This window comes from Myxine glutinosa, chromosome 7, assembly GCF_964187855.1.
Source record: "Myxine glutinosa chromosome 7, kmMyxGlut1.1, whole genome shotgun sequence".
In the NCBI taxonomy this organism is placed as follows: domain Eukaryota; kingdom Metazoa; phylum Chordata; class Myxini; order Myxiniformes; family Myxinidae; genus Myxine; species Myxine glutinosa.
The window spans coordinates 19008567-19036040 of NC_136267.1; the positions used below are offsets into that span (position 1 = coordinate 19008567).

General features: G+C 46.0%; 1 protein-coding gene across 1 annotated transcript in view; it reads right to left on the reverse strand.

The window, feature by feature from the left end:
- LOC137430711 (uncharacterized) overlaps positions 1–19546 on the reverse strand; it is a 148956-nt gene extending 129410 nt beyond the window's left edge. Inside the window, exon 1 of the mRNA XM_078781329.1 lies at positions 19079–19546. Within this exon, the coding sequence (XP_078637455.1) occupies positions 19079–19523 (445 nt within the window). The 5' untranslated portion in view covers positions 19524–19546. The remainder of the gene's footprint in view (positions 1–19078) is intronic.
- Positions 19547–27474: the final 7928 nt, after the last annotated feature.

Consider the following 27474-nt stretch of genomic DNA (forward strand, 5'->3'; position numbering starts at 1 on the left):
AAAAGCCAAGAAAAATTCTGCCGGTAGGCCGTCAATCCCAGGAGCTTTCCCCGAGTCCATTTCACTTAGGGCCTGCGTTAGCTCAGGCAAAGTAATTGTTGAATCCAGGCCCAGGCACTGAGGCTCAGTTAGGGATGAAAGGTGAGAAGTTAAAAATTCCATGGTTTGCTCACAAACATTTTGTTTTGCATAAACTTTTGAAAAAAACTCTCTAATGCACAACCTTACATCTCCAGGGTTGGCAACCATGTTTCCCCTAAAGTCTTGTTCAGAGAAAAGGGTTTTGGGTGACTTATTTACAAAATCCATTTGGAAGAAAGATTTACTCGGGGTGTCTGATACCTTTAAATTGTTTATTCTTAATCTAATTAACAGGCCTGCTGCTTTCTCCTGAAACAGCTCTCTCAGTTGAGCCTTCTTTTCAACCAATAACCTGTGGTCTCTTCTGATATTATCTTTAGCCAGTTTACATTCTAACCGTATAATATCAGCTTCTAAAGAAGCCATTGTTATATTTTTTACGTCAGTTTCATTTGAAACAAACTGCTGACAAAACACTCTAATCTGAGCTTTTGTGTTATCCCACCATAATGCTAAAGAAGAGAAAGAGGGCTTTTTTGAAAGTTGGATGACCCAAAAAGCACGGAAGGCGTCTTTAAACAAAGCATCTTCGAGAAGACTGGTATTGAATTTCCAGTATGCACTTTTGCGTAAGGGTTGAGGGAAAAAGAGGCCCATGGTAACTAAATGATGATCAGAAAACAAAGATGGAAAATGATTTGGAGAGATAACCGCATTCCTGAACTGTGAGTTTATGTACCAACGGTCAAGTCTAGCGAAGGTCATTCTCCCATTGGCACATCGTCCCCAAGTATACTCAGATTTGTTGGGGTAATGCAGTCTCCATGCATCTAGCACACCCACTGCCGAAAAATAATTTAACAAATCAGTACTACCTTCGGGATGAGGTTCTGCTGTATTTCGGTCTATACTGGGTTTAAAGGTGCAATTAAAGTCACCCCCCATGCAAATACAATTATTGAGATCTATCGACTGCATGTGTCGAATTAAAGATGAAAAGAAAGCTCTTCGGTCCACACTCTCACTTGGTGCATAAACGTTGAATAGTGTAAACCGAAAATTATTAATGACCAGTTCCAATGAAATAAACCGGCCTTTAATCACCTCCTGGAAGAGGCATGGCTCAGGTACTAGGCCTGGTCTGAGTAAAAAGGCTACACCAGCAGAAGAAGAAGACATGTTACTAAAAAAACATTGTCCTTTAAAGAGGCGACACCAGTCGTACTCCCCATTTTGAATTATATGGGTTTCCTGGAGTAAGAGTACATCAATTTTCTTGCGCTCAAATAAACTTTTCACCTGAACCTGGCGGTTTTGGCTTGCACCTCCGCCATTCATATTTAAGGTTCCAAAGGTGATTTTTTTCATGGATTATCAAAAGGCGTGAGCTGTTGTTGGGAAATCTCGCTCCCTGCTTTTGTAACAGCCTTTCTAAGCCGATGAAACAGCGACCTTGTTCAATGAAATTCATCCGGCCTCCTAATTACGTCCTTTGCAGCCTGGATGAATGAAATTAAATCAGGAAAATGATCTTTTACAATCACATTTCGGTGTCGGTAGGTGTCATTCAGAAAAGAAATAAGTTGAGGGGCTATGGATGACTGATCTGATGAAGATTGAGACAACTCAGTCATCTCAACTTCATCCTCTGAATCTGACAAATCAGAAACAGCTCCACCCGGGTCACATATATCAGTCTGCACAGTCACCATTTTGATTCCAGCCAAGTCCGAAGATTTGCTGGAATGTTCTATGGTAGAGTCATCCTCACTCTGGTACCCGGGACATTCAGCAGGAGCTGAAATCTCGGCTTCACCCTCCTGCAGGGAGATGTTCACTGGCTCAGTTGACGAACCAGTGTCACGATTTAGATCTTGCATTGGTAAAGAGGAGCTTGGGGCTGAGACATTCCCAATCCGCTCGGTCTCAGCAGGTAGTGAAGGTGGCGGCTCACTAATGAGCTCACCATCATCTTTAGTCTCACCATCTACTTTTTCTCCCAGGTTTTCAGTGCTGCCCGATAATGTTTCAGAATTAATTAATTCAGGTTCCTTCTCCCTGGTGTCAACACAGCTTGTGGACACCTGAGAAAGCTGTTCCAGGGCGTCTGCACCCACACTCTCTTTATCCAACACTACCTTTTTCAAAGTAATGTTGGAGTTACAAGCACCAGGTGCTCTTCGTTTTTTTGTCACCACAATGGGATTTTCTTCCATCTCCTCACTGCACGTAGCATCTGCCACCACAGGTGGGTTATCTGGGGTTATTTCATTATTTACCGAAGCAGCGGTGTTGTCGTTTTCACTAAGACGAACAGGAGTATTATCCCTACTCCTCGAGTGCGAGGGAGCGGCGGTAGGAACCGTTCGGGTATTTCGGTTTACGTTGTTTCGTACGTTAGAGACCGGGGTGTTATCTCTTTTACAATCAGCGTCACTATGACCTGCTTCAGCGCACCTTACACACGATACCTTCGGACAAAACCTTTTCACATGGCCAAAAGCTCCGCACTGAAAACATGTTAATGAGGCCGATGACGAATACATCTGGTACTCATGGTTGTTCACCTTTACCTTGAACGTGATGTTTAACCCCGTGTCATCGCCTCGATCCGGAAGCACCATATACACCTGCCGTCTGAAGCTCATCACGTGTTTAACACGTTCATCCTGAGACTGGAGCGGAATCATTGTGATTTTCGACACAGCTGTTCCGTATCGGGACAAAACGGACATCAGCTGGTTGCAGGTTATAAATGGGGGTACGTTAGATATGACGACCCTCATCGACGGAGTGTCCATAGGCGACGCCAAGACAAAGAGACCTGTCTCTGTGGTTAAACCCGCACTAACAACATCGTGAACGAATTTTTCATCGGACACAAATACAACAACTTTTTGATTCATTCTCGACGCTGCTCGTAGGCCTACATTTTCACAACCGATTATTTTCCCCACCGACAAACAATGTCCTCGGTGTAAGTTCCTTCGGGTGGAACACACACAAATGCATGCTTCCTTGTTAAGTTGTCGAACGCCTCTAACCGAGAGCGTGCATTCGCCATCCCAGCGAATTAACACCCCCCACTTGTCCGAATCGGACAAGTAGGTACCAAACCGAAATAAATCAAACGAGAATAAATAATAAACGTGCATTATAAGCACAAAAAGGCTTACAAAGCGTCGTCGAAGCCGGTAGGCCACACCCAAAATGGGTCCGCTCTCAAACCTCTCTCTCTTGAAGACAAAGGTGTAGAAAGGATGAAAACAAAATGCCAAAGTACACAGGATGGAAAGGAGAGGGAGGGGGGGGGAGGGGAGGGCAGGAGAGGAGGAAAACTCACAAAGAACTCACTACAACCTCACTAACTTCCCTGAAAATGTCTGCTGCTCTTCTTCTGCTCCAATCGGATCATCTGATCATGTCCTTGTTAAAGTGGATATCTCTCTGACCATCCTCAGGGAGCCTGCTCAGCATCGACGAGTCTGGCATTTCACTCAGGCCAACTGGCACGGTCTTCAAGCAGCCATCAATCATCTGGACTGGTCTCCCATCTCTACCACCTCTGACATCAACTCATCCTGGGAATTCTTCCAAAGTAAATTGCTCTCTCTCATGCACAGATTTATCCCATCTCGTCTTCAGTTGTCATACCCTTCCTCCCGTCCATGGTACACGGATTCTTGTGGTGAGGCTGTTGCCCAGAAACAACTTGCCTTCGTCTCCTGGAAAGCAAATCCAACGGAAGGAAATCTCATTTCCTTTCACAAAGCCCGAAACAAGTGTGTGTCCACCCTCAGGAGAGCCAGGAAACAATATCTCTCCGTTCTCAAGACCGAACTCTCTTATCTGTCTCCCTCTTCCAAATCCTGGTGGCATCTGGTCAAATCCGTTTCTGGTGTTTGTTCCCCCTCCATCCCCTCCCTTACCTCAAACGGCTACACAGCTGACTCCGCACGTGAAAAAGCTGAATGCCTCAACTCTGTGTTTGTCTCTAAATCTTGTGTCCCAAACCCATCCCTCTCTGTACCCAACATACCCAGTCGTACCCTGCTGCTCCTGGACTCTGTGTCCTTTCCTCCTGACAAGGTGGAAAAGTTCCTGTCAAACCTCGACTCTGATTCTGCAACTGGACCCGACGGCATCAGCCCACGGGTCCTAAAATCCTGCTCTGCCGCTCTATCTCACCCTCTCTCTGTTCTCTTCACCCTCTCTTTTGCTCAAGGTCAACTGCCATCTGCTTGGAAATCAGCCAACATCACCGCTATGCACAAAAAAGGTGCAAAAACAGATCCTAGCAACTACAGACCAATCAGCCTTCTCCCAATTATCAGCAAAGTCATGGAATCCATCATTGCTTCGGATATGAAATCTTTCCTCTTCTCCAATGGCTTGATCTCTGATCATCAATTTGGTTTCAGACCAGGTCACTCTACTCTGGACATGCTGCTTCTGCTGTCTCAACAATGGATGGAGGTCCTCAATGCCAAACAGGAAATTAGAGCTGTCTCCCTCAACATATCACGTGCCTTCGACAGTGTCTGGCACCCCGCTCTGCTCACCAAACTCTCCTCCTTTTGTATCCATGGAAATCTCCACGCATGGCTGGCGGACTTCCTCTCTAGTCGTCGTCAACGTGTGGCCCTGAATGGGTTTCTCTCATCTCCTCTTCCTGTTCAGGCTGGAGTTCCCCAAGGCGTTTCTCTCATCTCCTCTTCCTGTTCAGGCTGGAGTTCCCCAAGGCAGTGTTCTGGGCCCCGTGCTTTTTCTGGTCTTCATCAATGATCTCTCTGACTCTCTTGAAAATCCTCTCTATCTCTTTGCTGATGACTCCACTCTCTGCCGCTCCAATCCTCTTCCCTCAGATCGGCAGTCTGCAGCCTCCTCACTCTCTGAAGACTTGGACAAAATCACAGACTGGTCAAACAAGTGGAACATGTCTTTCAATCCTGACAAATCTCACACTCTTACTATGTCTCTCTGAAAAGATCGACTGGACAACCCTCCCATCTACTTTCTCAACAATCTTCTCCAAGAAGTTCTGTCGCTCAAGCTTTTGGGTCTCACTATCTGCCATGATATTTCTTGGGAAAACCACATTTCCAAGCTGGCCTCCAAAGGCAGTCGCCGACTGGGCATCCTCCGTCGTGCGAAGTCCTTCCTCGGCACACCTGAGCTCCTCACCACATACAAGGCTTTCATCCGCAGCTCAGTGGAATGCTGTTCTCCCCTATGGGCCGGTGCTCCTGCCTCACACCTAGCTCGGCTTCACGCTGTTGAAACCAAAGCTTTCAGAATTATTGGAATCTCCCGCGATGAAGCTATCTCTGAGGGCCTTTCACTCACTCACCGCAGGCAGGTAGGTGGTCTTTCTGTCTTCTACCGACTCCTCTCCGGCCTTGCACCCCCAGCTCTCTCTGTGCTCTGTCCCCCAAATATTCCTACAGGTCGCACAAGATCTGCCAGCAACCCTCTGATGGTTAAACTGCCGAAATCTCGGCTCTCTGCTCACCTTCAATCTTTCATTCCTCTTTTCTCCCGCCTCTGGAACAAACTCCCTCACTCCCTTCAATCCCACTCCTCCCTCCAGGTCTTTAAAACAGCTGTTCACCACCATCTCTTATCTTCCCCCATCCAAAACCTTGATCTTTTCTACCCCCGCTAATTCACCCCAGATCCACCTTGTTTGAAATTCCAACTTCTTTCCTGGAAGTCCTGGCAGTGTCCATATGTTTTATACCTCTCCCACCGCCCCCTTCCCATGCCCCCCCCCCCCAAAGCCCTCGCCCTCTCTCAGATCTCTCGATGTCTCCATGTCTCTCGGTCCCTGCTCTCAAATGTTGTGTTTGTGTCCTTCCCCCTCTCTCCCCATCTTGTCTACCGCTCCCGATGTTATATGTTTTATGTGTCGGTTCAGTCTTTTTGTGTGATTAATGTTCGCTATTTCACGAGCCTCGATCTTGTATACAAAAAAAAACAAAAAAACAAACAAACAAACAACACAGAGCAGTTGCTCACAGCCGCCATGACGCCACGCCCACCACAAACGGCCAAGAGAGAGAGAGAGAGAGAGATAGAGAGAGAGAGAGAGAGAGAGAGAGAGAGAGAGAGAGAGAGAGAGACACTTTGACTTTTAAACTCTTTTTATTATAAAAGTATAAAACAAGAGTACCACCAAAAGCAATTCATCCAGGAAAATCAGTAAAATCGTAGCAATCCCGGAAGGAAAAAACAATCGGTGCACTGCAAACCAAGCAACAGAAAAGGTGCAAATACCAAAAAAAACACACGAGGAGAAAATCTAGGCATAATTTCTAAACTAGGCATAATTTTATATGTACAAATTTACAATCGCATCTGCAACCCTGAGGAGAGACTTAAGAAAGAAAGAGTAGGTCAAGACCAGGGGGAGAAAAACGCCGGCAAGGAGAAGCATGGAACAGTGTATAAGAAACACCCGCACTGTATTATGCAGAAATTAACAATTTGTTATCTTGGACCTCACAAATCCCTCCAACACACCAGGTCGTAACAAAATTTGCAAGGTCGTTTGCAGTTTGGACACAGCCAAATTCAAGCTTGAGCCTTGCTGACACCAACGAACTAAAAAACACCATAATACTGCATTCCTGCATGGGTCTGCCGCCCAGCTTCGCCTTCCGCGACAGGTATACGGCCAGTTTAGCGGTAGCGGTTAGGAACCCGAATACAATAGATGTGGTTCCCTTTTTGGGAGGAAAGCCAAAGATGTAAGCTTTCAAAGAAAAGGTAACCTGCAATCTATGGGAAATAAAATTTAACCAATGAAACAAAGGAGAAAGTCTTTCACAATTAATGAAAGCATGAAACAAATCTTCCCTCACCGGACAAAAGGGGCAACAGCCGGAAATGGGGGAAAAAAAACGAATGACAGCATTGGAAGGAACAATCCAGTGGGCCAAACGCCACTGAAGGTCACCTGTTCTTTTAGAAATAAGTCCAGCATACATTGTATCCCATAAAGGCTCAGAGGGGGGACCGGGAGGCAAGAGTCCTTTCCACCGGGTAACCCCAGCTAGAGGTGGGTCCCCCAAGAAGAAGTTTCACACAAGACCTATAAATACTCTTGCTGCTCATATCATGGAAGGGGGGTGACCCTGCGCTCATGGGGGGCAGCTCATTTGGGGTAAAAGCGACACCTAATTTTGGGACTGTGGGCTCAACCTCTGCGTCCTGCATCCAATGTAGGCCTAGCTGGTGGCCCCTTCGGATCACCGCTCTTAGTATGTTCCCGATTTGCCTCCTGGACCGAACACCTGTTAGGTCCGCCAGCTCGTTCGCAGGCTTCCATCCCTGTCCAGAGTCGTGCCGGAGATGACACACTTTCAGGATGTTGGCCACTATAAAATGCTGGCAGAAGTCGCGACTCCTCGGGATATCGGGGAAAAGTGGGTTGAAAAATAAAGGCTCGTGTGCATACATGTTAGTGCCATACGAGTCTGTTTGGCGACTTATCGAAATGCCCTGCCAGGCATTCAAGAGGCTCTGATAAAAGACGGAGCAGAGATGTATCGACGTGTTGAAGGTTGGTCAGGAAAAGTTCCTGTCCGTATCCGAGCCTCCCAGCTCGTTGAAGAATGGAGCAGGCTAAGGGCTTTCCCGGTAGGTGTTCTGCATAAAGCAAGCGTTGGATGGAGTGGAGCCGGAAGGCCAACAGGCGGCATTTCACATCGACTAGGCCATGACCACCCTCGGCCGAGGGACAACATATGGCGCTGGGTCGAAGCCAGTGGTAGCCTCCCCAAAAAAAATCCACCAGTTTCCTCTGGATAGCTTGGAGCAAAACCTCCGGTGGTTGCAGGCAGATGAACCGGTGCCACAAAAGGGTAGTGACGAGGTTGTTGACAACTAGCGCGCGACCCTTATAGGAAAGGTGGGGTAGAGCTCTTTTCCATCGGCTCAAACGCCCATCTACCTGGTCAATGATCCTGTCCCAATTGTTCTGGGCATACTGAGGAGGACCGAGGAAGACGCCCAAATACTTGATGCCATCGTTTGCCCACACTAGCTCTGCAGGAAGGGGAGGTGGTGGTAATAACGGTGGCATAGGTAAGTCATTTTTTGGAAAGGGGATCCACAGAGCCTTGCTTTTCCCCCAATTACACCTTAATGATGAGGCAAGGTTGAAGTCCGACAAACACTTTGCCATGGCGTCACTGTCGCATTTTCTTTTTACTAGGGCATGCCCGTACTATATATATATCTAAAAGTATATCCCCCCCCCCCTCTATTTACATGCAATGGTTTGGTCCAAAGCTAACGGCTTGCGAGTACGGTGACAATCCCCCCCCTCTATTTACATGAAATGGTTTGGTCCAAAGCTAACGGCTAGCGGAGTTTGGTAAAGAAATCGCCATAGCGTGCACAAATGCGCAGGAAAGCGAAAGAATCGCAAATTAGTTTTAATTAGTTTTAAAACATAGTTTAACGGCAACATAGTTTGCCAACGTGAAATAAATGAATACGCTCTCAAATGTGCCAAAAAAAACAAAAAACGCTACCCGTACGCTCTACCCCGCCCGTACGCCCGTAAACAAAAAAAACAACGCTCTTCGCTTCCGCCCTTCGCTCTGACTGAATTGGGAGAAATAATGCGCATAAGAAATCGAGAAATTATTATTTTCTCCGGAAGAAATCGAATTACGTACCGTAATGGCGCACGCGCTGGGCTCAGGCCTCAGCATCAGCTCGCTCTCACATCGGCCACGCCTACGCAATAACGCGTTCTGTGATTGGATGCCGGAAGTGCAGTCCTCACTGTCCGGAAGTTCGCAAATCGCAGTTACGATGAATCGCAAATTAGTTTTTATTAGTTTTATAATTAGTTTTAAAACATAGTTTAACGGCAACATAGTTTGCCGACGGGAAATAAATGAATACGCTCTCAAATGTGCCATCTGAGGCAGAGTGTGTTCGCCACGTTCGGCACACGTGATAGCTCGCTGCTCTCTGATTGGTTGAATCGTTTTTTGGACATAGCTCGGTAACTACTTCTGCGATTAATTTAAAACCTTGAAAAGGCACATCCTCGGGTCCCCAGCAATATACCTGGCAAGTTTCAAGTATATCGGACCGGTAGTTGTCGAGAAACAGCGGTCACAGACATACAAACAAACAAACAAACGTACAAACAAACATACACACAGAGATTACTGGAATTATAGATAGATAACGACACAAAGGTCGTCGGCATAAGCTGACAGGGTCAAAGGTGGGTGTCCTGGAGAAAGGACAAGTCCAGGGATATCCTTTCTGAGGGCGATTAAGAGGGGCTCCAAGGCGAGGGCAAATAATAGACCTGAAAGTGGACAACCTTGCCTTACCCCTCTCTGAACCTTTATGGGTGGGTAAAATTCGTTAACTTTGATCAAGCTGGAGATGTTTGCATATAACAAAGCTATGTAGGCTCTAAAATTAGTGCCAAGCCCGCAAGCTTGTAACACATGACACAAAAACTCATGATCAATGCTATCAAAGGCCTTTGCAAGGTCAAGAAACACAAAAGAGAGAGAGAGAGAAAGAGAAAGAGAAAGAGAAAGAGAAAGAATGAAAGAGAGAATATGAATGAATGAATGAATGAATGCCCCCTCCACCCATGGGGAGAGGATGCATCACCCCACCCATCTACACTCCCCCATCCCCCAAAAAACGATTACTTTACCATTCCAACATCTGACATGCTTAGACAAAGGTGTAAAAAGACAAGCCCCCTCCCCCAGGTGAAGATTTTTTTTTTTTTGGAGAATTGGCCCACCTGTGAATACATCTCTCTTGGTGTACCTCATGGTAGTATAGTGAGTGCAGTGTTGTGATCAAGTTTGAAAAACTCTGGAAATATCTTAAAACCTGTACACTCCCACTCTGGGTGACGGTGACATCCAGGAAAATATATTCCCTCCATGACATTCCCAGGTCCAAGACCCTCCATGGACATATACAGGGCCACCGAGAGCCAGAATGGGTCCCGGGGCAATACTAAGTGTAGTCCCCTCTTCATCCGGTTTAAGATACAATATATTAAGATAAAATCGAACCATATAATATTATGTAATCCTGTGCTCACAGCAATGATGCAACCAGCAGCCACAGGATGCACACAAAAGGAGAAAGGAGGATCGTTCTGGTTATGTTTGGGCGAAGGAATAATCAGTGAAAATTCGGCCCCGGCACCTCTTTTTCACCCCCGTCCCCTCTTTTTCACCCCCGTCCCCTCTTTTTCACCCCGGTCCCCCTTTTTCATCCACACCCCCCCCCCCAATCCTCCAAATCCTACCACAAACTTCCCCAATAACAGCTCGGTCAAAGGGAGAGATAAATAGTTTGTTTATTCATGTAATATTCATGGCAGCCTTTTAGAGGCTAAATTGCGAATATTTTACATCAAAGGAAGATCAAAAGACAATTATTTTACAAAGTAGAAAAAACATAAAAATAAAAAACATACCAAGAATGAAACAACATAAAAGATCCACAACAAAAAATAATATGTGGTCAGGAGGTGAAGCCGTTGTTGGCGCGGCTGGGGTGAGCTGTAACCCCCCTATAGGGCATTGATTAAAGCGATATAATAAACTTTCATTAACCAGCCTGAGTTATATTACACACCAAGAAATCTTTAAGTTCGTGTGTTCTTTTCCCCATATTTGCACAAATAAACTCGACCTGGTATAAATCATATCAAACTACATGTGGATGAAATGACATCTGTGCATATCATTCTTAAACAACTTTTCATGTTTTGCCTTTTTATGCCTCCGTTGACGAAGTCGCCCAAGGTATGTTTTCAGGTTGTCCATCGTTTCATAGGTTTTCGTTACCGCGATAACTTGAGAACGGCTGAAGGGATCTTAGTCAAACTTGGTGGGTGCAGGTATGTATAATGAGGTAAAGATTAACTGATTAGATTTTGGAGTCATGAGTTCAAAGGCCAAAGGTCAGAGGTCATGTTAGGTAAAAATCCTGTTATCGCGATAACTTTTGAACCAGTGATGGGATTCTGACCAAACTTGGTACAGTTATGTAGAATGATGTAACGATGAAGCGATTAGATTTTGGGGTCAAGAGGTCAAAGGTCAAAGTCTGTAATATGTCTATAACTTGAGAACGGCTGAAGTGATCTAATTCAAACTTTGTACAAATATTATAATGATGTAAAGATTAACTGGTTATATTTTGGGGTCATGAGGGCAAAGGTCAAAGTCTGTAATATGTCTATAACTTGGGAACGGCTGAAGTGAGCCAATTCAAACTTGGTACAAGTATGTATAATGATGCAAAAATGAACTGATTAGAAGTTGGGGTCAAAAGACAAAGTCTGTAATAGGTCTATAACTTGAGAACGGCTGAAGTGACGTAATTCCAACTTTGTACAGAAATTATAATGATGTAAAGGTTAACTGATTAGATTTTGGGGTCAAGAAGTGAAAGGTCAAAGTCTGTAATAGGTCAATAACTTGAGAACGGCTAAAGGGATCTAATTCAAACTTGGTACAGATATGTATAATGATGTAAAGATTAACTGGTTATATTTTGGGGTCCCAAGGTCAAAAGCCAAAGGTCAGACATCATGTCAGGTAAAAATGTGATAACTTGTGAACAGCTGAAGGAATTTTAATTAAAACTTGGTACAGGTTTTTGTTTTTTTTTGTATACAGTATCGGGGCTCGTGAAAGAGTTAACATTTATCACAAAAAAAAAATTTCAAACAGACAAACAAAATATATAAAAACAGGGAGCGGTAGACAAGATGGGGAGAGAAGGGGAAGCACACAAACACAACATTTGAGAGCAGGGACATCGGATGATGTGTGGGAGGGAGAGGGCTTGGGGGGAGGAGGCGTGGGAAGGGGGAGGGAGGTGGGAGAAGTATAAAACACAAGGACACCAAGGACTTCCAGGAAAGAAGTTGGTATTGGTTGGGAAGATAAGAGATGGTGGTGAACAGCTGTTTTAAAGACCTGGAGGGAGGAGTGGGATTGAAGAGAGTGAGGGAGTTTGTTCCAGAGGCGAGAGAAAAGAGGAATGAAGGAGTGAAGGTGAGCAGAGAGTCTTGATTTTGGCAGTTTATCCATAAGAGGGTTGCAGGCAGATCTTGTGCGACCTGTAGGAATATTTGCGGGACAGAGCCCAGAGAGAGCTGGGGGAGCAAGGCCGGAGAGGAGTCGGGAGAAGACGGAAAGACCACCAACCTGCCTGCGGTGAGTAAGTGAAAGGCCCTCGGAGATAGCTACATCGCGGGAGATTCCAATGATTCTGAACGCTTTGGTTTCAACAGCGTGAAGACGAGCTAGGTGTGAGGCAGGAGCACCAGCCCAGAGGGGAGAGCAGTATTCCATTGAGCTGCGGATGAAAGTCTTGTATGTGGTGAGGAGCTCAGGTGTGCCAAGGAAGGACTTCGCACGACGGAAGATGCCCAGTCGGCGACTAGCTTTGGAGGCCAGCTTAGAAATGTGGTTTTCCCAGGAAAGATCATGGCAGATAGTGAGGCCCAAAAGCTTGAGTGACAGATCTTCTTGGAGAGGATTATTCAGAAAGTGGATGGGAGGGTTGTCCAGTCAGTCTTTTCGGAGAGACATCGTAAGAGTGTGAGATTTGTCAGGATTGAACGACATGTTCCACTTGTTTGCCCAGTCTGTGATTTTGTCCAGGTCTGCAGAGAGTGAGGAGGCTGCAGACTGCCGATCTGAGGGATGAGGAATGGAGCGGCAGAGAGTGGAGTCATCAGCAAAGAGATAGAGCGGATTTTCAAGAGAGTCAGAGAGATCATTGATGAAGACCAGAAAAAGCACAGGGCCCAGAACGCTGCCTTGGGGAACTCCAGCCTGAACAGGAAGAGGAGATGAGAGAAACCCATTCAGGGCCACACGTTGACTGCGACTAGAGAGGAAGTCCGCCAGCCATGCGTGGAGATTTCCATGGATACCAAAGGAGGAGAGTTTGGTGAGCAGAGCGGGGTGCCAGACCGTATCGAAGGCATGTGATATGTCAAGGGAGACAGCTCTAATTTCATGTTTGGCATTGAGGACCTCCATCCATTGTTGAGACAGCAGAAGCAGCATGTCCAGAGTAGAGTGACCTGGTCTGAAACCAAATTGATGATCAGAGAGCAAGCCATTGGAGTAGAGGAAAGATTTCATATCCGAAGCAATGATGGATTCCATGACTTTGCTGATAATTGGGAGAAGGCTGATTGGTCTGTAGTTGCAAGGATATGTTTTTGCACCTTTTTTGTGTAAAGCGGTGATGTTGGCTGATTTCCAAGCAGATGGCAGGTGACCATGAGCAAAAGAGAGGGTGAAGAGAACAGAGAGAGGGAGTGAAAGAGCGGAAGAACAGGATTTTAGGACCCGTGGGCTGATGCCGTTAGGTCCAGTTGCAGAATCAGAGTCGAGGGTTGACAGAAACTTTTCCACCTTGTCAGGAGGAAAGGACATAGAGTCCAGGAGCAGCTGCGTACGACTGGGTACGGTGGGTACAGAGAGGGATGGGTTTGGGACACAAGATTTAGAGGCAAACACAGAGTTGAGGCATTCAACTTTTTCACGTGCGGAGTCAGCCGTGTGGCCGTTTGAGGTGAGGGAGGGGATGGAGGGGGAACAAACACCAGAAACAGATTTGACCAGAAGCCACCAGGAATTGGAAGAGGGAGACAGATAAGAGAGTTCGGTCTTGAGAATGGAGAGATATTGTTTCCTGGCTCTCCTGAGGGTGGACACACACTTGTTTCGGGCTTTGTGAAAGGAAATGAGATTTCCTTCCATTGGATTTGCTTTCCAGGAGACGAAGGCAAGTTGTTTCTGGGCAACAGCCTCACCACAAGATTCCGTGTGCCATGGACGGGAGGAAGGGTATGACAACTGAAGATGAGATGGGATAAATCTGTGCATGAGAAAGAGAGCAATTTACTTTGGAAGAATTCCCAGGATGAGTTGATGTCAGAGGCGGTAGAGATGGGAGACCAGTCCAGATGATTGATGGCTGCTTGAAGACCGTGCCAGTTGGCCTGATTGAAATGCCAGACTCGTCGACGCTGGGGAGGCTCTCTGAGAATGGTCAGAGAGATAAATGTATAATGATGTATAAGTATGTATAAGTATGTATAATATAAATGTATAAATGTATAAGATGATAAATGTATAAGTATGTATAATGATGTAAAGAGTAACTGATTGATTTTTGAGGTCAAGAAGTCATAGGTCATAGGTCATGCCAGGTAAAATGTGATAACTTGAGAACAGCTGAATGGATTTAAATCAAACTTGATACAAGTATTATAATGATGTAATAATGTGGGCGGAGGCATATTGGCCGTCGTGACGTTGAAGAGTGTTGTTCTCGTTACATATTCGTCAATTGTCTTTCCAAAGTTTATTTGTCGTGATAATTCACTTTCAATAATCAGCAATGCCAATGAATTGAGCCTTTCCTCTGTAATTGAGATTCTCATGTAGTTTTAAATTCGGCTTAGTTTGCTGAAAGAGTGTTCAGCTGACACAACTGACACAGGAAAAGTGCCAAAAAATTCAGAGAAATACAAATATTGCAGAATATTTATTCGAGCCCCATCATAGGAAACTCAGCAGGAACATTCATAGCATTAGCTATAAGTTTTGATTCAGTCAGAATGTGAGGCCACTTGGTTCGAAATTTATATTGAGGTTACTGATGAGGCTATTAAAGTTTGAAACCTCGACATCAATGGTGGCTTTTCTGGCTTGAATGACTTGGGTTCTGTTGTCAATCTCTTCTGAAATTTTCAGCCAAATTGCAGACATGATGTTGCAGATGAATGAAAACACATACTTTATGGCAATATTCACATCATTCTTGTTTTAGGAGTGAGATTCATAGTGAGGAGCTGTTCCAAGACTTCCCGTATACCAGGGAGGTGAGCTGCAAATGGTCGAACACTATCAACGTGATCTGTCCATCTTCTGCCAGGTAATCCATGCAGTGAGGACCAAACTTTATTTTGCAGTATGCCTCACTGCTAAGGGCTACTGGAGAATATGTTGTAGATTGTCTGCACCGTTCCAAAGAACGTTACTGCTTCAGGACAGCAAGCTGCTGAACCTGCACCACATAGGTTCAATGTATGGCAACCACAAGGTGGAAACACGCACAGGGGGTTCTTTTCAATGATGTGTTTTGGAGCACCATTGCATTTTCCACCCACGTTTGCACCATTGTTATATCCCTGCCCACAGCCATCAGTTAAAGGAATGTTATTCTCCTTTGGGGTTTTGAAGATCATGGAAGCAATCTGTGAATCCCAACCATGAAGCATGGTGGAGGCAGCATCATGCCATGGGGATGCTTTTCAGTGGCAGAGACTGGGAAACTTGTAAGTATGGAGAGAACAATGAAAGGGGCGAAATAGACAAATCCTTCCAATCAACAAAGGTCAAGAAAAACCTTGCTTTTGACTGAGATACCTGAGATGAATGTTGTTTGTTCTGTATGACGAGCATCATCCACCATAACAGAAAAATACTTAGCGTGTTCCCATTCATCCAGCATTAAGCTACAAACATGTTCAGCACAGAGATCTATAAACTCTTTTTGTGATTCAGCAGAAAGGTAATGAGCTTGCATTCACTCTCCTGTCTGCTGTTACACTTGGACCTTTGTGATATGGTCTTGTAGAAGGGAATCATCATGTGCTAAGTGCTCCAGTGTACCAAGAAAGTCCACATTGTGAACATCTCCAATTATTTGTGATGATCCATGGAAAGGCAATCTCCTCTCACCAATGAAGAGAACTACATCGATGATCCTCGTTAGGAGTATTTTTCCACTTTTCAGCCTCCAGCAAGGTATTCCGTTTGATGAGGTCATCAACTCCAGAGTCTGTTTTTAGGCGTCTTTCAAGCTCATTCATGACTAATATCTGTCTGCAAGGCTCTATTCATGCTCAGGGAGTCTGTCCCACAGATTTTTTTTTTCCATCTTACAGTCCTACTCCAACCTGCGGGTGATGCTCGTGCTGAAAGTGAAGGATGCGAGATTGTGCGAGAAAATAGTCTGCACGGCAAACAATGGAATGCTTGTTTCACTGGGGTAAAAACAAGCCATCGACGACTGCCAGTTTCACCGTTTGGTATTTTGAAACTCAAGATATTTGTTGCAAATTTGTGACTCCAACAGTAGGAAATTATTTCGGATATTCCTGATAACCTCCTCTCACAAAGTTTTGTACTTATGTCTGGGTTGGAATTTCAGAGACTTGTCCAACGTCAAAGATTGCACATTGGAATTTGAGGCTTCCCTAAATGTTCTGAGATTTCATAGGTTTGTGGCAATGATCGACCATCGCTCTCTGTTTCACTTTCAAATCCATGAATGCTTTGTTCTTCTATATCATCAGTAGAGTTACCACCTTGAGATTTCTCACAAATTGTTTCCACAACTGGTGGAATAGTAGGTCTCATGTCACTTGATAAAGAGCTACTCGCCTTAATTACACCGACCTGGAACAGAGTACGAGAACCTTTCCGTGTTTCTTTATACTGCTGCTCCTCTGCATGTCTTTTCTGAGCACCAGAATTGTGATGGTAAAAAAAACAGACATGACTTACTTTTTAGAAGGTATGATAAGTACAGTACAGACTGCATTTAAACTGGAGAATCAATTCCTTTGTGACGTCACATTAAATTCCCCCATCATTGGTTGGATTTGGAAGTGTCGTCTATAGCTCATTCGAGATCTTTGCTCTCGTGGGTGAAACTCTTCCGCATGTACAAGGAAATACTAAAAAAATTTAAACAACTTGTATATAAAACGTATACCAAGTCGAGGATGGTGTAAGAGCTAGAAATAGAACATAAAATAAATGGAGCAGGAAACAAGAGGGAGAGAGAGATGGAAGCACAACAATAGGAGAGAGCAGGGACATTGGGAGATCTGTGGAAGGGAGCGGGCTGTGGCGGGGTACACGGGATAAACAATATGGAAGCTACAAGGACTTTCAGGAAAGAAAACGGAATTGGAAGGTGAATTTGGGATGGATTAACGGGAGTAGAAAATATTAAGGTTTTGGATAGGGTAAGATAAGAGACGGTGGTGAACAGATCTTTTGAAGAACTGGATGGAGGAGTGGGAGTGAAGAGAGTGTAGGAGTTTGTTCTAAAGGTGGGGAAAAAGAGGAATGAAAGAGTGAAGGTGAGTAGAGGGTATTACAATTTCCTTTTTTACCTGGGCAACATTGAGGTTATGAAGCACTCTTTGCACGGGAAAAATTTTCCTCCTTCCCTTCCTCCCCCCTCCCCCAAAACGGAGGGGCATGTCAAAGCCACCTCTCCCCCCAAAAGATGTATCTGTAGTATATCCTTCCCCTCCCTCTCCCCTCACCTCCCCCTTCCACTTCCTTTGCTCACCCCTCCCTCTCCTGTTTCCTCCCCCCCCGCCCCCCCGTACACATTTACATTGAGAATTAATGCCCCTCTTCCGGTCCCCCACACCCCCCAAATGAGGCCACGGCCACATAGCCTATGTTACCCTGCAGATAAAGTTGTATTTGTATTTGTACCCCGAGTAAAGTATAAAAGCATCTATAGCTGGTGTACCCGGTGTTGCTCAAGCGAAAAATAAACATTAACAAATTTGAAATGAGGGCAAATATAATGGAAAAGCAATTACATCAAATCAGAATCCATCACAAATGTCAAATCATCATTTTACCTTTTCGTTGAATATATGCAGGTGAATGCACCGCTTGCACCGGGCATCACATTTCTGAGTTATGTATGATGCCGTTCATGAAGAAGAAGAAGAACAAATAGAAGAAGCCTTCCCACCAACTTCGACCGCTTCCGGAATTGTTTGATTGTGTTCAAATGTCTGGTAATTGTTTTGTATTTATTTATGCTAATGTATACTTGTATATAACTGTCATTAATCAAAAAAGCTTAGGTACTATAGAGCAAAAAAAAATTAATCCAAAAAAGCGAATTTGTTTTGGGTTTTTTCAAAAAAAAGTTTTTTGTTTTTTTTTGCCTAAAACACTCCCAATCAATCACTGATTAACCTCTGAAAGTTTGACGAAGATCCGTTCAGCCATCTCTGAGAAAAATGGCAACACAGACAGACAGACCGACCAACCAACGGCTGTCTTATATAGTAGATTAACTCTCATGCAAAAACCGCAGAGTTTGATTTCATCACTGTACTGATAGTGTGTGTGAGTGAGAATAGTGAAGATGAATCGAGTTCAATCCACTGTGAACATCCTGATAGATGCACAGTTTTACCATCTGAGAAGTTCATGTGGTTACATGGTTATGTTGATGAAGGTCCAAATTACGACAGAATATACTTACTCCTCTTCAATATCAAACAGATCGATTATCTCCTTTTATACTAACACTCATTACTTGTTATTAGTCCCCTACCGGTGTACACCGGAGGGGACTATAGGTTTGCACGCCGTCGCTCCGTCTGTCTGTCAGTCCGTCAGTCCATCAGTCCGTCAGTCTGTCAGTCCGTCACGCAAAGAACAGCTTTCCGGACTTTTTTTCTAAACGCTTAACGCTAATGATTTCAAACTTGGTACATGGTTTCCTCATGATAAGTTACAGATCAAGTTCGAACTTCACGACGTTTCGATCATTTTTGACAAAGTTATGGCACTTTGAACTTTGGTAGGGGACGTGTATTGCAGCGCAATACTCAGAATGCTTGTTACAATTATTTTCAGGAATCAAATTGATTTACTTGGTTAGAAACCATGCTGCAAATGTCCCTCCTGGCATTTCATGAGTTAATTGGCAGGACAATCTGTGTCAAAGTATGGATTTCACATTCCAACTTTTATTTGAATCTCCATATCCCTTAAAAATAACACTGCCATCGTTCAGCAATCCCCAATATTCCCTTCCTTCATCTATCAAATCCATTTATATATATACAAAATGTTTTTGACTTGTGAGTTTAAAATGTGTAATAAACGTCCAGGTTCACCTGAGATGTGCAGGAGTAGAGCTGCTCCACATGAAGATTGAGTAACACCCTCTGCTGACTCTTCCTCGTGATCTCCTGAAGTACAAAATGATGATGTGGAATCACACTCCGTTACACGTCCACGTGAAGGTTGATCCAGACATCTGTAGAGACCAGAATCTCTCTTTTCCACCTTAGAGATTTGAAGATCCCCGTTTGGTAAAATCTTATGACGGTTCATCTTCGTTTTTTGTTTTTGATCACAGTCGATATCGTAGCAATTGGTACGAGTACAGTTGATTTGTTGATCAACCACTCCATCCACATCTGCATCCCTCATCCACCATACCCAGGTAGATCCCCGAGTCCCACAATCACACGGTAGGTTCGCACAGGTGTGCTCGTATACACTCAGCACTGTAATCCCGGGCTGCACCGAGCAGGTGAACTGTCCAAGGATCAACATCAAAACCAGGAGCAAGTCCCTCATCCTAGATCCGTTTACTAACACTGCAGCAGAATCACTGAACTCGAACCACAAAAATTATTTTATATCTGGAGTCGGTTGTGTCAAGGACATGGTCATGCTGTGTCCTGACCGTTCAAGATAACGTGATTTAATGGGGAAGTGTTGACCACAAGTTGCACATAACTTCCTTTCTACTGAATTATTCACAAATAAACACTTTTGAAATACCAATATTTATTTGGGAAATAAATTCATGGTAATACAGTACAATAAGCAGTAGAAAATACAGTTGTGTTAATCCTCACCCAACCCGAAAAGTGAAATGCATCACACGGTTCCGTGTGCAATGAACACGACTCCAGGGGGAGAAGTGAACACGAACCACGAAGGGGGAAGAGAGGAAGGGAATGAACGCAGTATAGTTTCTCGCATGTGGAAATGAAACATTGGCGTTATTAGCTCGTCGTTTGTGTGCATGTGTGCATTGTTGGTGGTTATCTCCATATGCAGGTTGTGGAAGCGAGTCCTCCCGGGTCTCGAAGTGTGTTCTGTTGGAGCTATCTGTACGTTGAAAACTGAAGTAAGGATTTATTTGGCTTTCCCGGTCGACGGCATATGGTGTCTTGCGATGATCTGTCGCTAAGTTAGTGATCGTGCAGGTGGAGGATATGACCTCGTGTCTACCCTGTCATCCTTAATATTGGTTCGTCAGGATTGGGATCGGGACACTGGTCCAAATCCGGCGATCATAACAATATTTATATATATTGTTGCGGTTGTGCCATAAAGACAAACTCCCTGTAGTCAATTGCACAACAACATGTAGCCTGCAGTAGTCAGTTATGTCTCATTGAATGTAAAGATTAGCCCTTCCCATTGTGTAGTAAAAAAAGACCAAATATGCGATGAGTTAGGCAGGATGTCAAACCTTCGTGTGGTTAAGGGAAGCCATAACACCAGATGTGCAGAAAGGCATGGCCAAAAGCACGGCCCACGTGACCAATGGCGAGCCGGGAACCCGTCGCCATGATGCGACAAGCCTCAGCCAATGGGAGGCTCTGGAACATTTTGAAGGGCGTGACCAGTTCTGATAATAGCCCATGCACAGGCATTATCATTCTCTTGCTTTTTGGGACTTCACCGAGGACACACCTGAGCTCTTGCCCCTTTCGCCACGCCCACGACGAGACCTCGCTGGCTTTTTCATATCTCCCACGACACATGTTTGGCCTTTGTTTGACGCCCAACACCCATCGCGTCTGCGCCGATCTTTTGCGCCATCCGGCTGACCTGCAAGCGTTGGCATTTCTACACGACTCACCTGCGCTGAAGTTCATCTACCTGTGCTAAGTTCGTCCGTGCCAACTTCGAGGCAGCGGTTCGTCCTGCGGACCTGACGTCACGATCGAACTGCGAGCTGCGCACACACACCAGACCACGTGGTCACCAGCGAGGAATCCCAGCACGTACATCGGTACGCCCTTAACCAGAGTGTCTTTTGTCCCTGTGAGTGTGTGTCAGAGTGTGAAGGCACCAGTGGGGTTTATTAGGATAGGTAAGAATGGTTAAGGTAAATCTTCGTCTGTTTCTCTGTGCCTTCCAAATAAAAGGCTATACATTTTGTTCTTACTTCCAACCTGTTCGGTATGTCTTTTCTCCATTGGCCTAGCATCATCCGGGACCGAATTTGGCTAGACTCAGGTCCATAAATCTCGTGGGGTAACGCCGCTTTCCACACCATGCAAAACTGCTCGGTACGCAATTGAATAAGGTGTGTGAAAGTGAGGGTTCGATCGCCGTCTTCGGTGACGTGTGCACCTTGAAGGTATTCGTGATTTTCCGGTATTAACCGAGGGGAATCACGCAACAAAATTGTTGTGCAAGAAGGGGGTTTTGAACCCGGCCCCCCGCAACAATATAAAGGTGAGTTTGTGTCTGTGTTAGCCCTGCCCATTCTACAGGCCACGCCCTCCCTCTCTCCCCCAGCATCACAAGCACCGCCCATTAGCCAGGTGACGCTTTTCCCTCCTCCAGCAGGCCAGAAATCACCGCCATTTTGTTTTTGCTCCACATATCTCTTTGGCTTGGTAGGCCTCTTGCGTATATTTGAAGACTGATCAATGCATCTTCTATCATGAAATAAAGGTACTGTTTTGAGGAAACAAATGTATATTTTGATTGGAGCGATCGTGGCAGCAGTCTAATATACACCACCTGAAGAAGGTACGCACTCATAATGCAGAGGAAAATTAAATAGTGAAGCCTTTAATAATAATAAAAAACATTTGGTTCTCACCTGACTTTCCAAACCCTATTTCACATGTGCATGTAATTCACGTATTATGTGAAGTAAAACAAAAATCGGCTTGGAAGTGAAATGCCTGCGTACTTAATTAATTAGTTGGAGAGAGATTTTTTACTTCTGCTTTTACAAGTTATTATGTACACGTACACTTCAAAGAAGTTATGTCCACGTACACTTTGAAATGTACATGTCCACTTTCGTACACTCAACATCACCTCATTTGATATGCATTTTAAAAACTAAAACCGCATTGAAAACTGGACAAGGTACGTTTTCATTACAACGTAAATAGTCATGATTAATATTAAAAGTCTTTAATTAAAAATAAAAACTCATTTTTTTCAGCGTTTTGTATGTTCAGTAAACCCTCAAATATCGCGGGGGTTATGTTCCTGGAAAAGGCCGCAATCCACGATAGTGGAAACCAAGGGCTAATGGGAAAAGGAGGGATCGGTTCTGTGCTTCGACAAAATATAGAGGCATGTCAGGGCAGGGGCATCCAGAAATAAACATATCACAATCTAAATAAACATGTAAAATAAATATGAAGCATGTTAACATTGAAATAAACATGTAAAATTAATATAGAATGTTAACATTGAAATAAACATGACAAATAAATACCGTATAAAACTAGATGGTATTCATAGAATACTTACCCTGCACAGTCAACTTGTTGCGAGCCAAGAAACAACTGTGTTTCTGTTTTTGAACATTTTTTTTTCTTTCATCCAATATGACTGCCAGACCACGTGAGCGATGACATCATAAATTTATATTCTCTAATATAATTGTTGCATAGATCACGCTCGATACATTTCAAACTGATCAGACTAAGCGTTGTCCCTGTCGAATTATGATGTCATAATTATGGCACCAAAGACGTCATCGTTAACAACACCTATTCTCCATATGGAGTTCTTCACAATGAGTCATGTTTCAATTTTTCCATGCAGCGGTTTTGAAGATATAGAGGTGCAACATTTTTGGGTTTTTCCAAAATGGCGCCTGTACAACATGACATATGACGTCATCATTATCATTAAAATATTCTACATGAGGAGGTGTTCCTATGGTGAAAATTTTGTGCCCATCAGATCAACAGTTGCTGAAAAAAAAAATCCACAATGATCGGATCAGTGTTGTACTTGTCGAATTATGACGTAATAACGAAGGCACCGATGACATCTTCATTAACATATCTTATTCCCCAACGGCAGTACTTGATAATTATGAGCCATGTTTCATTTTTTTCCATGGAGCGGTTTCGGAGCTATAGAGATGCAACTTTTTTGATTTTTTCCAAGATGGCGTCTATACCACGTGACCTATGACGTTATAATTATCATTAAAAAATTCTACAGGAGGAGCCGCACATATTCTGAAAATTTCATGTCCATCAGACTAACAGTTGCAGAGGAATTTTTGTTTCATTCATACTGATCAGATCAAGCATTGTACTTGTCGAATTATGACGTCATAATTAAGGCACCGATGACATCACCATCAACACATCTTATTCCCCATGGTGAGTGTTGTGAAAATCAACCAAATCCACAACTCGTCCCATAGATAGGTTTAATTTCAATTAGATCGTAACATTATCCTGTAAAATACACCATGCAACATATATGTCAGGATCAAGGCATCATATGAGAAAGATTGGATATATCAGTCAATGCAAGCAAGCCTAGAATATAAGTGGGTACGTACCATTCAATTCTACATGTCATTGTATAAAGTCGCAGGAGTGGCCTCGAGTCGCGGACGTCCCGAGGTCTTATAGACACCGCCCAGTGGTTTAAGTGAGCGTCACACCTGGGTTCAACTTACATTTTCACCACATTCTCCCCGCCGTTAGAACTATGCTGCCACTAGGCAGGAAGCGAGCGCGCATCAGCATTAATGGGTAGAGGAAGTCATTATATCATTATTAGGGTGTCAAAGAAATATCCGTATTGATTCTTGTCTTTGCGCCATTGTGTTATGTTTCACACACTGTCAAAGCGTCTTTAGGGCTTCCTGGAAAGCGCTATACGAAACAAATCCATTATCAGTAGTACAGGTCAGTCGGTCCATCCGTAGAGGTCAGTGTGGCGAATTACCCTGCCAGCACAGGTTCGGAAACTACCGGGTACGACGTCCCCAAATCCGGAGTCCCCTGCTTCGGAGTAGCCGCTGGAGGCAGGTGTCGGAGGGGCACCTCAGTGCCCTCACCGCTTCAGGCAGGGGTGTATCAGGCGAAGGGAGAGACGGCAGATGTTCTCTAGGCGCACTCATAGCCTGGTTAGCAAACATGTCCGATACTGGCAGACGATGAGCCTGTGGGTCACAATAGTCTAGTCTCACAGGCCTATGTGCTGGATAAGGTGTACCTTTGCGATATGCAACTCATTACATAAGGTGTACCTTGTCGAAGAGCGAATGTCCATTCGTCGCAATGCAACGCATTTCAGGCAGATGTGTCGATGTGGAAGATGTGTAAATCAGTAAGCCATGTCTACTCATCGCAAGGCAACACATTACAGGAAGATGTGTCGATGTGGAAGATGTGTAAATCAGTAAGCCTCTTTACAGTAAGCTGTAACAGTAAGTAAGATTACATGACAGGAGGCCATGACAGTGTAAGTCAATTACAGTAAGTCTGTACCGGCCTAGGAGTTGTAACAGTAAGTAAGATTACATGACAGGAGGCCATTACAGGAAGTCCATTACAGTAAGTTTGTACCTGCCTTGGCTCCCAAGGGTACATGGTCGATCCATATTAGATCCATGTCATGGAATTGCCGAGGGAGGGAACCGACGAGAGCCATAACGAGAGTTACGCGATACCCCGGAGTCCCCCTGTTTTGAAATCACGAGACTCGAGCGCTCTCTGACGGCAGCGCGTACGAATTACAAGCTCCGGCAAATAGTTTCAAGCAAAACGTTTGCCACGAGTGCCTTCCATAGGCTGCCCGAACGACCGGCATGGCAGTTACGATGACGCACAAAACGACCGAAATGCGCCTTCCCAGCGAAGCACGCAGAATCTCCTGACCTGCAGCACAGCGCGCAGAGGATCGGAGAAGATCGGCTATACCGGCTACCGGCTACCGAGAGAACGTCCCGGATGGATTGTCCATCCATGGCCCGTTCGGCCGTACCGGCTACCGAGAGACGTCCCGGATGGATGGATCGACATCCAAGAGGATGGCCCGGATGGATGGATCGACATCCCAGAGGATGGCCCGGATGGATGGATCGACATCCAAGAGGATGGCCCGGATGGATGGATCGACGCGGCGATACCGGCTATACCAGCTACCGTCCCGGAGGGATTGTCCCGGAGAGAAAACGTCGAGATCGAGAAATGGAAAACGTCCCGGATGGATCGACATCCAAGAGAATGGCCCGGATGGATGGATCGACATCCAAGAGGATGGCCTGGATGGATCGACAGCCAAGAGGATGGCCCGGATGGATGGATCGACAGCCAAGAGGATGGCCCGGATGGATGGACCATCATCTCAGCCCCTCACTCATCCACCCCCCCCCCCCCGTCGTGAAGTGTGAGATAACAGCCGCGCACCGCGCACCGAAGTCGAGCGACCTTCACAGTCTGGGTCAGAGGGAACACAATCAGGCAGCGGCCGGGCGAGGCGTCTCGCAGTCTCGAAATGTGTGGAGGCGAGCCAGGTGACCTGTCCTAGAAGCAACAAGCCCAGAGTCAAGGGCGATCCGGCGGGCCGGTGCCCACGTGGCTTGCTCAGGAGACGAGGGAGTCGGGCGCAACGCTCAATGTCACCGTGTCATGGGGTCACCGTGCACCCCCAAATGCCCCATGCCTTATCGATTAACGGCATAAGTCCTCGATGTTGGCTAGTCGCCCTCGAAGGCCGCCACGTTATGACACGCACTTTCGGGCAGGGGCGGTCAGATTGAGTATTTCTGCTATCTGTAGAGGTACCCAGGTAGACGAACTCTGATGACGCAAGCGCGGGAAACAGTTAAATGGCGCTGTAAAGCAAACGCGTGATTTAGTCGATGACGTCATCAATTGGTTCGGGCGCGTGCGGGCGGGTTTGACGGCGAGTTCCAGCTGAGCGGTATCCCCAGACGGAGTAAAGTAGCACTCCGAAATCTAAAGTCTCGCGTCCATTGGGCAGCAGCATTCGAGCGGGCTCGAGATCGGTGTACGGAATACGAACCCGGCCGACGAGCAAAAAGTATTATCTAGGGCGCACCGCGTGCGAGGGAAACCGAAAGTTGAGCTCGGCCCGTTGAACCAGTGCGGCTTCGCCGAGTCGTGAGGGCGAGCACGCCGAGTCGAGAGGGCGAGCATGCTTGGCAGCGATAGACTGCACGACCTGAAGTAGCGTCTCGTTTGTTTAGCTGTCGGGTCAAAGGATCGAATACATATCACGCCCTGAAGTAGCGTCTCGTTTGTTAGCTTTCGGGTCAGAGGATCGAATACATATCACGACCTGAAGTAGCGTCTCGTTTGTTTAGCTTTCGGGCCGTGTTTTGTCCGGAGTTTTAGACATAGTTAGTCATATAGAATACACATGGTATACGATCATCTATCATAAGCATAAGCCCGAGTGTCGTGAAAGGCTATGAAGGTCCCGCTCGACGTCCTTAGAAACTCATCCGTGCTGCGGCGAGTCCTCGAATGGTGCCAAGCGAGCCTCCATTGAGGCGATTCCGGGCAGCGGAGTTCGCCGGCCTCGTTGAGTAGCCACATGTAGGTGGGATTTCGACGAGCCGCGATCAGAATCGCCGGCCTCACAGAGTGGTGCCCGCGAAGGGCGCAGTGCGCGATTTGCGCGTAGGAGGTGATTCCACCGAGCAGCGATTGATCGGGTTGTGCCCGCGATGGGGCAGTGCGCGATTCGCGCGTAGGAGGTGATTCCGACGGGCAGCGATTGGAATCGCCGGCCTCGCAGAGTGGTGCCCGCATTGGGCGCAGCGTGGCTTCGCGTGGGAGGAGGTGATTCCGACGTGCAGCGATTGGAATCGCCGGCCTCGCAGAGTGGTGCCCGCGTTGGGCGCAGCGTGGCTGCGTGTAGGAGGAGGTGATTCCGAGCAGCGATCGGAATCGTAGGCCTCTCGTAGGCCTCACAGAGTAGTGCACGCGACGGGTGCAGCGCGCGCGATTCGCGCGGGGAGGTGCTTCTGAGCAGCGATCGGTCGGGCACAGAGTAGTGCACGCGACGGGTGCAGCATGCGGCGTCGCGTAGGAGGAGGTGATTCCGAGCAGCGATCAGAATCATAGGCCTCACAGAGCAGTGCACGCGATGGGTGCCGCGCGCGCGATTCACGCGTGGAGGTGCTTCCGAGCGCGGCATGACAGTCAAGGGAGTCGTGAACACTCGCGTGGTCATCTCATCTCGGGCCGAGGCACGCAAATCAGTTGGTCGGGCCGTCGGCTCCAAGCGGGTCCGTCGTTCCGACGGGGTTTCGGCTGCAGGACGTTGCCCAGTAGCATCGTTCTCCAGGCGTCTTGCCGGAGTCCGTCATGCCTGCTCCGGCGTTCGGGCCTCAGGAGAGCAGTTCGCGTTTTGACGACCCGGTCCCGCAAAAGGCTTGCGAGGTCCCCATCACATCCGGTCCTTTTGAGGCAGACCGGTGGCGAGAGTAGTCGGAGCTCCGTAGCTGGAG